This window comes from Sesamum indicum, linkage group LG8 (genome assembly GCF_026168435.1).
Source record: "Sesamum indicum cultivar Baizhima isolate 11 linkage group LG8, ASM2616843v1, whole genome shotgun sequence".
Lineage (NCBI taxonomy): Eukaryota > Viridiplantae > Streptophyta > Magnoliopsida > Lamiales > Pedaliaceae > Sesamum > Sesamum indicum.
Genome location: NC_142664.1, coordinates 28,634,112 through 28,646,599, shown reverse-complemented (window position 1 = coordinate 28,646,599; position 12,488 = coordinate 28,634,112). Strand labels below are relative to the sequence as shown.

At 34.4% G+C, this 12,488-nt stretch overlaps 2 protein-coding genes across 6 annotated transcripts; one reads left to right on the top strand and one right to left on the bottom strand.

The window, feature by feature from the left end:
• Window positions 1-858: 858 nt before the first annotated feature.
• On the bottom strand, window positions 859-6,174 carry LOC105169246 (2-carboxy-1,4-naphthoquinone phytyltransferase, chloroplastic). Of its 5 annotated transcripts, none has more exons than XM_020695653.2 (11): window positions 5,830-6,174; window positions 4,187-4,439; window positions 3,483-3,586; window positions 3,062-3,133; window positions 2,834-2,915; window positions 2,170-2,276; window positions 2,007-2,097; window positions 1,894-1,932; window positions 1,696-1,806; window positions 1,320-1,385; window positions 859-1,173 (listed from the first exon to the last, which is right to left on the bottom strand). In XM_020695653.2, the coding sequence occupies exons 1-11, from the start codon at window positions 5,916-5,918 to the stop codon at window positions 1,033-1,035; spliced, it is 1,155 nt and encodes a 384-aa protein (XP_020551312.1). In that variant the 5' UTR covers window positions 5,919-6,174; the 3' UTR covers window positions 859-1,032. The 5 variants fall into 5 exon arrangements, with proteins under 5 accessions (XP_020551312.1, XP_020551311.1, XP_020551313.1 ...); XM_020695652.2 differs by having other exon boundaries at window positions 2,780-2,915; window positions 5,830-6,173; XM_020695654.2 differs by having other exon boundaries at window positions 2,780-2,915; window positions 4,187-4,407; window positions 5,830-6,173.
• Window positions 6,175-8,839: 2,665 nt separating this feature from the next.
• On the top strand, window positions 8,840-12,055 carry LOC105169245 (ABC transporter G family member 1-like). Its single transcript, XM_011089606.3, has 8 exons — window positions 8,840-9,297; window positions 9,489-9,568; window positions 9,876-10,340; window positions 10,411-10,497; window positions 10,587-10,712; window positions 10,845-11,039; window positions 11,133-11,219; window positions 11,313-12,055. Exons 1-8 carry the CDS (start codon window positions 8,991-8,993, stop codon window positions 11,946-11,948), a joined length of 1,983 nt encoding a protein of 660 aa, XP_011087908.1. The 5' UTR covers window positions 8,840-8,990; the 3' UTR covers window positions 11,949-12,055.
• The last annotated feature ends 433 nt before the right edge of the window (window positions 12,056-12,488 follow it).

Below are 12,488 nucleotides of genomic sequence, written 5' to 3'. Positions count from 1 at the left end.
GTTGAAAAGTTGTGGCCGTCGCTACAATTCTCGAATATATATCTGTAAATGGCGACTATTTGAGGGTAGGAACGTGGGAGCTAATGATGTCTAATTGTTTAAGTTCATTTATTTTAATAATTACTAGTTTATTATTGTAGTAACTATTAATTAATGATATATATTTAGCAAAAGTTTTTATATGTATATTAATTATTGATGATTAAAAAAGAAAATAAGGGATATAAATTATCCACGAACATTCATTCCGGTCAAATTGAATCGAATGAATTCAGATTTTATAAAATTTTAATATGCTAAATTATTTATCCAATGTTTAATTGAATTAATCAATTGAATTTTGATAGTTATCGGATTTTATTAGAAAGAGAAAATAATCAAGAATTAAATTCTAAAAATTATAAATTTACTTTCTTTTTTTTTTGAGAAGTAAGATAATTAAAAAAAATAAGATATCAATTATGTATATAAAAATACATAAAACTAGTAACTAGATATTTAGATACAATTCGATAACGCAAATCACAAAATTGAAACCTACTTGAATATAGAATTTTCATAAAAATGAAATTGAACTTTTTTATTTGATTTTGTTACGTACCAAAATTTAAGTAAAGTTCTATCAGCTTATTCAATTACAAACACTCTTATTTTCAAACAATTTTTTTCTTGGATAAAATTACTTTTATACCATATATATATATATATGTGTGTGTGTGTTGGTAATATTTTAAGCATCAAGATTAATGAAAAATTCTAGTCCTAATCAGATTTAGTCGGGTTTGAATTAATTATATGACAACTATGATACACTTGTTGTATAATTCAGTAAAAGCGGTCAATCACATGATAAATGTATTAAAACTGCTTTCTAAATGTGTTGATTCGACCAAATTAAATTTGAGTAAAAACTTTTCTTTTTACCCTGAGTCAATCTTCAAATATTCCTATAGAAGTAAATTCTTGAATAAAAGATATATATGTATGTAAATTAAACAAGGAGAATGGTAGTGGGAGTGGGGTTAGGGTAATTCAGGGTGAAAGAATGATGGCATGAGGAAGTTGCTTTCTTGCAAAGAATCTAGCAGCAAACAGTCCAGCAGCCAATGCACCTCCAAACAGTGTGTGCAATCTCACGCAGTAATATTTCGCCATGAATATCTTCCTCTTCTCCTATCAATCCATCCAACACACACACACAATATTATTTTCCGTCATTTCTCACTCCTTCTGCCATAAGTTGTGAACTGTAGTAATCAAATTCCCAGAAAGTTTTTTCAAGAAAAAAATAAAAATAAAAGCAAGTATAATGTACTCACCCGGTGGTTCTCCTCCACAAACCTGACTACTAATTTCCCCATTGGTAATGTTAAAGCACCGAGAACCTGTACAAGAAGAACAACTATTATTTTTAGTTGCTACGTAACAACCTTATACCACTTCATATATATATATATTCTGCACTTGGAAACATGAAACCAACAGAAAATAAATGAACAACTTCTATCATGTTTTGTCGTCATACGGTGATCTTGCACCTATACGTATATGGTATGTTGCCCCACTTTAAATGAATAGTTTAGTTTATTTTTTTTTTTACTTCTAAAAAATAAAAAATGTCACCACACGATCAAAATTTGATAGATGATCCTGCCAAGGACAAAATGGAAAGTATCTGGAGAGAGGATGGCTTACAACTGCTGAGAAAGGAAGAGTTTGCCCAAGTCCCAGAATAAATAGAAGCGAATAGAGCAACCCCACAGCCACTTTCACTGCTTTCGCACCTCCTTCAGTTCCAAGTCTGACCTGGATTTGAATGCAAAAGAATATGGCAATTTGATGTCTTTTCAACTAATATTTCGATCTTCTAAGGTTTAACATAGTTGCACTCACCAAAGGGGAACGTTTTCCAACAGCTTTATCGTCGTCTATCTGAAGTATTTATCATCCAGATTAGTTAAAAAGACACTTGGGAGAGAGAGGACAAGAGAGAAGAGAGCTAGCACCTGATGAAAATGACTGCAGAAGAGGATCAATGATGTTGTTAAACCAACAAGAATCGATGAAGAAAGAATAGTGCTGGAAAGTGACATCTCCCTGCCATCGTAGCAGAAGTCAGTAACCGGTGAAGTTCTTTGATACAATCAGGTAAGCAGAAAAATAGACAACCTCGGCCCCCCCTGAAGCCAGTAAAATGCTGTGGTCGCAAATGGACCAAATGCTGCGAAGCATAAAGGCTCTCCAAGTCCCAGATAACTCAAGCGAAATGGAGGACACTGCAGCACCATCATTCATTAAAATACGTGAAAAATCAAGTTTGTTTGTCTCCTGCTTCGTGGTTGTTAAAACTCCACAGAATTGCATCAACTATCAACCAGAATATCCTAGACAAGCAATAAAGTTATGCAAATGTTTCCCCTTTTGTTCTTAAAAGGGTACCTAGCACTATATTGTTATTTGTCCCAAAATGTTCATCGTATGCTTTAAAATGCATTTTGTTCAAGTAGCATATTACCTCCTTTAATTTAAATTTGATAAGATGGAAACTGAATCACCTTGGGCATGATACAGTCGTCTTAGTAGGGAAAGGAGTTCTATGTATGAACACAAACAAGCACATAAAACTCAAACATAAGCAAGCCTCACAAATCACATTCTCGAAGGCATTTTTCCTCTTTCAAGTCCAACAAGAACTTGAGAGGTAAATCACCAGACAGCAAATGATATTTGCTGCAAAACATAAAGAAATTTTCCAAGCAAGAAGATAGATTTTTTCTACCTGGTAAATGTAACCACAAATTATGGCGTAAGCAAGCAGAGATATGGAGCGTACACTTCCAGCTTCTAAGGACACCCGAGTGAGGCCCGCTAGACCAAGTGCAAGTAGTAACCAAGCTAAAATATGAGTTCCTGTCCTGCTTAAAGAGCAGCACAATACACCATCTGCAATCGTTATTTGTTTATTCTAGAATAGAAACAGAATAATATGGAGAATTATTCTTATGTGAAGGGTCTGGAAGGGAGAGGGGATAGGTTCTTTGGTAAAGAGATGATGTCTCACCTGCCAACTAGATTAACAACTGATTCTTTCTTATTTTTATCTGCTCCAGTGTCAAAATCATAAACGTCATTGCTGGCCAGAGTACATGTAAAAACCAACAAGAAACGAAGTCAGTAGATGGACGTTCAAATGTTCTGTGATCTAATGGATGCAGAATGGTCTTCAAGATGAAATCCCGAGAGAAACAAGAAGTTCAGCCAAAAATAGGAATGCAACATATAGAAGGATAAATACTGAAGAGTCAATGAGCCATATGAAGTCTGCCAGAGAATCGAAAAATAGGTGCATTAGAAAAGGTCACTCTGTCCCTAAGAAATCCTAACCTCCTGCTCAAACTCTTGTTTCGAAGGTAGGTGAACAGAATGCTAGGAAGTATTCATTTCTGAAGAAAACTAGTATTCTGAAAAGGTAAAGTTCTGACCTTAAGTTGAGCCATGCTATGATGAAAACCGAAGAAACCACTAGCTTAAGATAACGCTCTCCAAAATACTGACCTGTTTGCATATAAGCTGCTGCACTTCCTACCTGTTTGTTGAATCAATAATTCGTAATGCAAAGTTATAAACAAAATTCATAAACAATCGATGTTGTATTAGATGCCAACAGTAATAAACACAATGAAATATAAACATTTTGACTGTTTTTAACCTTGAAGTTAGACTACAAACTCGGTAAGTCCGATGTATGCAAATAAATACTATCAACTTCATACTCAAGCTTATTTTTCGTATCTAATACTCAATTCCTATACGCAAACAAGATTGTTTTAAGTAAATTTTAACAATCTGAAGAGAACTTTTTACTTCCATAACATTCTTGGTTGGCTTCATTATTTCCTCTTAGCTCACCAAACTTTCAGAGCTTTGTGCAATCACCTTCTTCTTGTTTACGCTTCAAAGTGCCAAAGAAATATTCTCAACTTACAGAGGTATTTGATGAATTGTATCGCACAGATATAAATTGGTTCAAGGACAAGTGCTTCATGCTATCACGACAGCATTAATTTTGAGCTATGTGTTAAGACAAAATTTACAATCCCACTCATCGTTATCAACAAGTGATTCTTGGAAAACATAAGAACTTGGTAAGTTAACACGTGCATGTAAAGTACGATATTACACTTACCGTTATAGGAACCAAAGCAACAGTGTACATTGGTAGTTTGATGGCTCTCCATATCAAAGTTGCTGTAGAGATTCTTTCTTCCTTTTCTTCTTCAATACTACTCTCAGTATGCTCTGCTCTACACTTCAACAGGGTTCCATGATGCACTCCTTCAGAATGTAATTGCCTTATGGCTGTCTCGTTGAAACATGTTCTTGTGCATAATGCCCGTTGACCCGCATCTGGAAGAGATAATACTTGATAAATCCTGATACTAAGAGTGTGTCAGCAGGAGTCAATTCATGTAATCAGTGTCCTAATGATCTGCAAAATAGTAGCTTGAAAATAAAAACAATTTTCTTTCACCACTCAAGACAGGAACCCCTCACGCTAATTTGTGATATCATAACTAAGTTATAACTGAAATTATTAAGAATTAGATCATAAATAATAAATATTTCCTATAGCAAATACTTCATTTGTCCCAAATTTATCACTCACATGTCGGAATAATTTGAAATATAAACTATAAATTGTAATTTTTTATTCAAAACTATCATATTAATCTATACTCTATATTAAGAGAGAGCACCTCTTTCATATCTCCCATATTTTCGATCTGCTTTTTTTTTTTTTTTCCATTCACTAACATCCACATTTCCCCAACTATCTACGAGTGGTAAATTTTATTTTTTAAAATAATTATTTAGTTTTAATTAATATTTTCTTTATATTTCTCCTACCCTAAATAGTCACTTGCAAAATTATTTATTTTTTGTCATAATCATTTTTCCTGCAATAACATTTTTATTAAATTATATCTATAAATTTTTTTGGCACATACATCGCATGCCACATTCAGCTAGTTAATTATTAAGTATCTCCAATCTTTAATGGTATGAACTTCTATATGAAGTATCTCCAAAAATATAGCATAAGATATCAATTTAAAACAAAAAGTCGGACTATTTAACACGTCAATTTCAAAGTACGTTGCACGGGTCCCGGTTCATGCCTCACTACCATAAAAAAGAAATCCACACAACTTTAACCACTTGGTTCTTTCTTATAAAAAATGGTGTTAATAAGTCTTATCAATACTACACTCGATATTAATAGTTATATAATTGATATATATATATAGCATTTTAAATAAATGGTATATAATGTATAAATCATTTAGTCGGTCTTAATATGTAAAAGTAAATGAATGAAAGCGAGATAGAACAAGTCAAAAATAATTAGTCAATGTGAGTAGTTGTTTAAAGATTTCACCAGGATCCTAAAGGACCTAAACTGTTAAATAATTGAATTAAAAAATAGTGATGGTGTTAATGATTGGTAATGGTATGGTATACTGAGGAATTGGCGCCACTGCCAACTGGCAACCACACACCGGATCTGCCATAGAATGAGCATACCACTCCTACCACACAATATAATAGTGGTGAACGCAAACACACCTTGAGGAAACAGATACAGGTAGGGAAGAAGAGCAGAGGCGGCACTGCCTCTTAGATCTCTTGAAAGTTGAAACCCAAATCTCAGAATGTAGTCAAAAATCAAAATTAGAAAATCCAAGTATGATGAGAGCAATTGCAATGAACAGTGTCCAAAAAGTAAAGTCAAACTCCAGAAGAAGATGAAGAAAAATCGAGACTTGCCTGTTGATATTGCGCCTGTTGGAAAGGTAATAGTTGACCTTGTTGACGCCATAGCCATGGCTTATGGAGCAGAACGTGGCTGCTGCCATAGCCGAAGGCGCCAAGCAATTTTTTTGTTGCCCTGAGAACAAGATGCGTGGACGCTATATATACACACGAAGAAGTAATCGGTTTGAGAATCAACAATGATGAAACCCCAGTCTGCTGTGAACCAGTGAGTGATTAGTTGGAGAGAGAGAGAGAGAGAGAGAGAGAGCAGGAGGAGGAAAATGTGAAGCGGATGGATTGGACGGAGAAGAGAAGTGAAGAGATAAAATAAATCCACCCCACTGGTATGGAAGTCGTTGTTACAGTTAATCCCACGAGATTAATACCTATCGCATTTCAATAAATAGTATAATAAAAATTACTATTTTATCCTTATTAATTCCTTTTAAAGAAAAAGAAATTATTTGAAAATATAAAAAGAAAATCTTAGAACATATAAAATGAATAATCCATTGAGATCCCGTTTACTAAATGAGTGATAGAATAAATGATAAAAACACCCTAAATTAATTGTAAACTATTTGCCTACATGTATTATTGCATCAGCATAAAAAGATAGGTGTGTTTACTTTGATTCATACAAATGCGTTGACTGATGAAATTATTATTCAACCCTTTGAAAAAAAATTCATGTGACTTAATTAGAGAGGACTCCAACCTTTTTCGGGTGCTCATATGCCTAATTTAGTGGGTGTTTGGCTAAATTTATAAATTCTTAAAAACATCTTATAAGATGTTAAAGAGTTTATAAACTTCAAAGTGTCCGTCTAATTTTCTATAAAAGAGCTTATAAGGTCTCAAAATAAAATATTTTGGATCTTATAAGTTCTTTAGAAAAAATTAACTTTTTTAATAAGATCTTATAAGCTATATAAAAAATTAATGTCATAAGACAAAAATATTTATGTTCATACACTCACACACTCCCCTCTCTCTCTCTCTCTCTCTCACACACACACACACACACACATTTTCTCTCTGTAATTTAAAATTCTTTTTTACTATCCATTTTTTCTAATATTTAGAAAAGAGAAAATATTCAATTATTTAATAATAAATTATTATAATTAAATAAAAAAAGATTGATATTGATATTATATTTACTGAAAAATATAAATTCAAGACAATATAAATTATATATTTGTATTAATATTCGACTGGCATGAATATACATATATATTATTTTTATTCAAAAGTTTTTAGGTAATAATTCGTTATTTTTTTATTGTAAAAAGATTATGTATTAAATTTTTATTTTGAATTAAACTAATGTGTTCTATTTATAAAAGCGTTTTAAAATTTTTTAATGTAATGTAGTGCAAAATGATGAAATTACTTATGGAAGAAAAAAAAAATTATCTATGCAAAAATGTTGAATTTTTGGTCTAATTGTAATATTGGATAAGATTTGTACAATTTAAATATATTAATATAAAAAAAATTATATTTATGAATGTACTATTTATTGATTTTGGTGGACCATTAACATTAGTGATATAATAATTTTCTTTTTCACTCTTTTGTTATTAATTTTATTTATTTATATTTGGAGTAAAGCAAATAATTAATTAGCAGAAAATAGGATTAAATCTGGTGCGACTTACTAGTTCCTACAACTCTGTCACTGATAGGGGCGGGGTTTTCATAGACCAGGTGGCTAATTCGAATTGGCTTTGCATATAACGGCAGTTGTGGGCGCGTTGTGTTGACGTTGATTCTTTCAAGAAACTGGGAACGCCGTCGTTTTCGTAGGATGTGCCTCCATCTTTTGCAAGATACATCATAATGGAACAGTTGTCGCGCCTCCTATCAGATTCTTTGGATGACATCTAATCGGACGGTTCTATTCCTTGCCTTCTTTCCGATCCGACGGTGTAGTTTTGAATAAGGGTTTCCCTCTGCTGCGATCACATGGGCTTGATTTCTAATCAAGCTCTGATTTTATTTTTCTTTTTTCTTTTTAATAGTTAATGAGATCAAATCGAATTATTCAAACTAAGAGAATCTAATTAATGCAAAATATTTCTTTTGCCTAAGTCATCCTCAAGATGTCTAATTTGATTACTGTAATTCAATCAACATAACTGAAAAATAATTCGACTTAAAAAAAAAGACTCATCTTTTTATATCCCTCTTAAGTCTTAGACTTTTTAATTTTAAATATTTATATTATGTGTATAAAAATGCCTCAAATGTATTAAAAGAAAAAGGGATTTCCTCTAAATGATCTTAAGTTTAGTGTAACTTTTGATGCTATATTTTTGCACGGGATCAAATGTGGCCACGTGGCGAATTTTGGGATTTGTGGTCAAATTTTGAGCAGCTAGAGCAAAGCGCAAGGGATGCATTTCCAAATACACTATAGTTATTATTGTGTTAATATTGAAAAAACAATCAAATTTAAATAAAAAGACGTTGATTTCATATATATTTGGCAAGCAACATTTATATTTGTCAAAGTCCGCATTTGTACTTTCTTTTAAACGTTTAAAACCAACACTCACTCTTGTATTATTCATAAATTTAATTTAATTATATTCTTAATTTTTTAAAAAAAATTATATGTCACTCACGTATTAATATATGATACTAATAGTTGCTAACAATAACCAATATGTGATAAAAAGATCCACACAGACAGCCATCAAGTCTAAGTTGACAGCCAAACCTTAATGAAACAACGGCAACGGGCACATTTCATTTGCGCCAGTGACCAAATTCTACGGATGAACAATCCGAGGCCGAACAACAACAACAACAACAAAACATTTCGCGAACAATGAAATGAAAGCGCACACAATCTTGACGCCGATAATTCCTTGCTTTGGAGTTTGCACCCGTGACAACCTCAAATTTTCATCAAACATCGGTTTTCACAAAAGGAAAACAACAGAAAACAAGACCACAATCGTCGTCATCAGCTCCCTTTTAAGGAGTACATATATTGCTCTCTACAGTCACGAGACTAACTGGAGAAACGAGACACTCCCATTGAATCTTTCTTTGTCCTTTTTCTATCCACGGGTTCTGTACAACAAGAATGTAGCATATTTAACCCTCGTAACTGTGTACACCCACCAAACCTTCCATTTTTCGCCCTTTTTTTGTCATGCATGGATTCATCTCATTCACATTCTCAAGAGATAATAAGCAAAGAGAAGTTCGAAAGTTGTGGGTCAGTTCTTGATCCAGTAAGAGCTGGGTTAGCTCCAGTTGATGTGAATCTTTCCCAGGATGTTTTACAGCGAAGTGGGGTTTACTTGACGTGGGAGGAGCTTTGGGTGACTGTTTCAACAGGAAAAAGAGACGGGGCGAAATCAATTCTTCGGGGACTTACTGGCTACGCCTGTCCTGGTGAGGTCCTAGCGATTATGGGTCCTTCTGGTTGCGGCAAATCCACTCTTCTCGACGCATTGGCAGGTCACTTACTGTTCTATTTTTATTTCCTGTATTATTACTTTGACAGTCCATCAAAAATTTGCTCGTTCTCAGTTTTTTGGTGCAAATCTCCATTCTTGTGAAAATCCTGCGATTAAGTGCATTTCTCCCTGCTATTAGTTTTTCCCATTACAGGGAATGAGGAAAAATTGTGATGTTCAAACCAATTTCAGGAAGGCTGAGTTCAAGAACAAGGCAGAAAGGGGAAATCCTGATAAATGGTCAGAAACAAAAGCTCGCCTATGGAACTTCGGTATCAGCTATTTTATATCTCCTCTTCTTAATATATTGGAGTTATGAGTTGATTTTAGTCAGATTGTGAATATGTGTAGGAAAATATGAAAAGAAGGTAATTGCCGGCAAGATAAGGCTGAAAACATGTAAATAAGGCTCATTGTAAATCAATCCAACATATCTTAACCCAGTCATGCGTTAACAATGTTGAGTCTGCACACGAAATCAAAAAGCAAACAACTTAGTATCGCATTTTGTACTATGAGCTGATCAATTGATTTTGCTGGCAAACACAGACTCATGTTATTCTTTTCATTATAACTTAGGCCTATGTGACGCAAGAGGACACCCTAACATGGACATTAACGGTTAGAGAAGCCGTTTACTACTCAGCTCAGCTACAATTACCCATAACAATGTCGAAATTCGAGAAAAGGGAAATTGCGGAAAGGACCATAAGGGAGATGGGACTGCAGGATTCGATGGATACTAGAATCGGAGAATGGGGAAGAAAGGGTCTTAGTGGTGGGCAGAAGAGAAGAGTGAGCATTTGCACAGAGCTTCTAAAGCGCCCGAAGCTTCTTTTTCTTGACGAACCGACAAGTGGGCTTGACAGTGCAGCTTCATACTTTGTCATGAACAGAATAGTGAAACTAGCCCGCGAATATGGAATGACGGTTATATTGTCCATTCATCAGCCGACTAGTGAAGTTTTCCAGCTCCTTCACAATCTTTGCCTCCTCTCATCAGGAAGAATGATATATTTTGGTCCCTCATGGTTAGCCAATCAGGTGAGTGTATAATGCTTATATTGCAAGGTCAAAGAGCATATTAACATGAGATTGTTAATGATCTGAGTAGTTCTTTGCAGTGAATGGCTATGCGTGTCCACCTCTACAAAATCCAGCTGATCACTGTCTTAAAATGATAAATACTGATTTCGATGAGGTGGGCGTATCATATTTTGCAGCATTTAAGGAGCTGATCGCCTCATTTTACTGTTGCGAACTTCTGATTTGTGTCTTTTATGGTGTTAGGACATTGAGCAGGGCACTGGAAGCAAATTCACTGTAGAGGAAGTAATTGATCTGCTCATAGCATCTTATAATTCGTCCGATACTTGTAAGAAGATGAAGACATTAGTGGCTGAAATACATAAACGTGTAAGCAGCTGAAGCTATTCACATAATCACATCGACTCGGCCAAACCAATATCTCGTAGATATCCTGAATCTGTGATGATGCAATTGCAGATTTTCACATGTTATCTTCCCTATGGTTTTTATGTCTTGTAGGAAGGAGGCCCAACTGAGAAGAAGGCTAGTCAAGCTAACTTGTTGACACAATGCCTCATTCTCACAAAGCGGTCGTTTGTTAACATGTATCGTGATCTGGGCTACTATTGGTTACGGCTAGCCATTTATGTCGCCTTGGGTTTTGGCCTAGGAAGTGTTTTTTATAATGTAGGTAGTAGCTATAACTCCATTCATGTAAGTAAAAGTTCATGAAACTACTCAATCAGCTTATTAGCCAAGCAAATTGCGATCATATTAAAGTCTTTTACTGTGTTTCTGTTGTTGCAGGAAAGAGGTTCATTGCTCATGTTTATAGCTTCACTGTTGACTATAATGGCAATTGGCGGCTTCCCTTCATTTGTAGAGGACTTGAAGGTGAGACCTTCAATCCACCTTACACATGCAGACTATTCATAGACGGAGCGTGAACATTAGAGAAAATTAGCCTGTTACTCTTGTCAAATGCAGGTTTTTCGACGTGAAAGACTCAACGGTCACTATGGGGCTGCAGCATTCGTTGTCGCCCACACAGTCTCCTCGACACCATTTCTGCTACTCATCTCAGCGATCCCCGGTGCAATCACTTACTTCCTCTCCGGCCTTCATCCAGGAAACATAGAATTTATGTACTTCACTTTAGTGCTCCTTGCATGCATGATGCTGGTCGAGAGCCTAATGATGATCGTTGCAACAATCATGCCAAATTTCCTTCTGGGGCTAATAGTTGGAGCCGGCATTCAAGGTCTAATGATGCTAAGCGGAGGATTCTTCCAGTTGCCAAAGGACCTACCCACGCTTTTCTGGAAGTACCCAATGTACTACGTCGCCTTCCACAAGTATGCCTACCAGGGATTGTACAAGAACGAATTTGAAGGCCGACGTTTTCGTAACGATCAACTAGGAGGGCCATCGACAATTGAGGGTGAGACCATCTTGAGGGATATATGGCAGGTGGAGATGGGGTATTCCAAGTGGACTGATCTTGCTGTTTTGTTTGGGATGGTGGTTGTTTATAGAGTTCTTTTCTTTGTTACAGTGAAGATTGATGAAAAGATGAACAGTGTACTTGCTAAGATTGTTAAGAACATATCAGCCTTTCACTAAGGCGAAGAAATGAGATGTACATGATATTGGATTGATTATTCATCTTATTTTTTCTTTTTTTTTCATTTGATTAAATCAATATTATAAAAATTTAAATGTTGCGTATTCATCGATTGTGCTTTAATTGCTAATTTTAATATATGATCACGCTAGAATAATCATATTCTGACTCTTGTCATGTAATCATACAAAATACTTCTGATTCGAATTTCATTAAATGAGTGAGTTTTTATGTCTTTTCATTACAATTATTTTTAATTATACTAAATTAATTACTAGCTACTTTTTTAATGTAAATATATCATTGTTTAGAAAAACAAAATCGATTCAATTCACTTTACCATATGGTATCAAGAATAACCTCTAAATATTAAAACCTTAAAACGTCCCTTTAATTTGGAAATTTTTGCGAATTGGACCAAAATATCCTTATACCTTAGTAAAAGATTAAATACATTTTACCCCTTGTTATAATCTATAACGCATTGCCCCCCTCTAAAATTCAAACATCAACAAATTTGGTTTTAAATTATTTTTCAA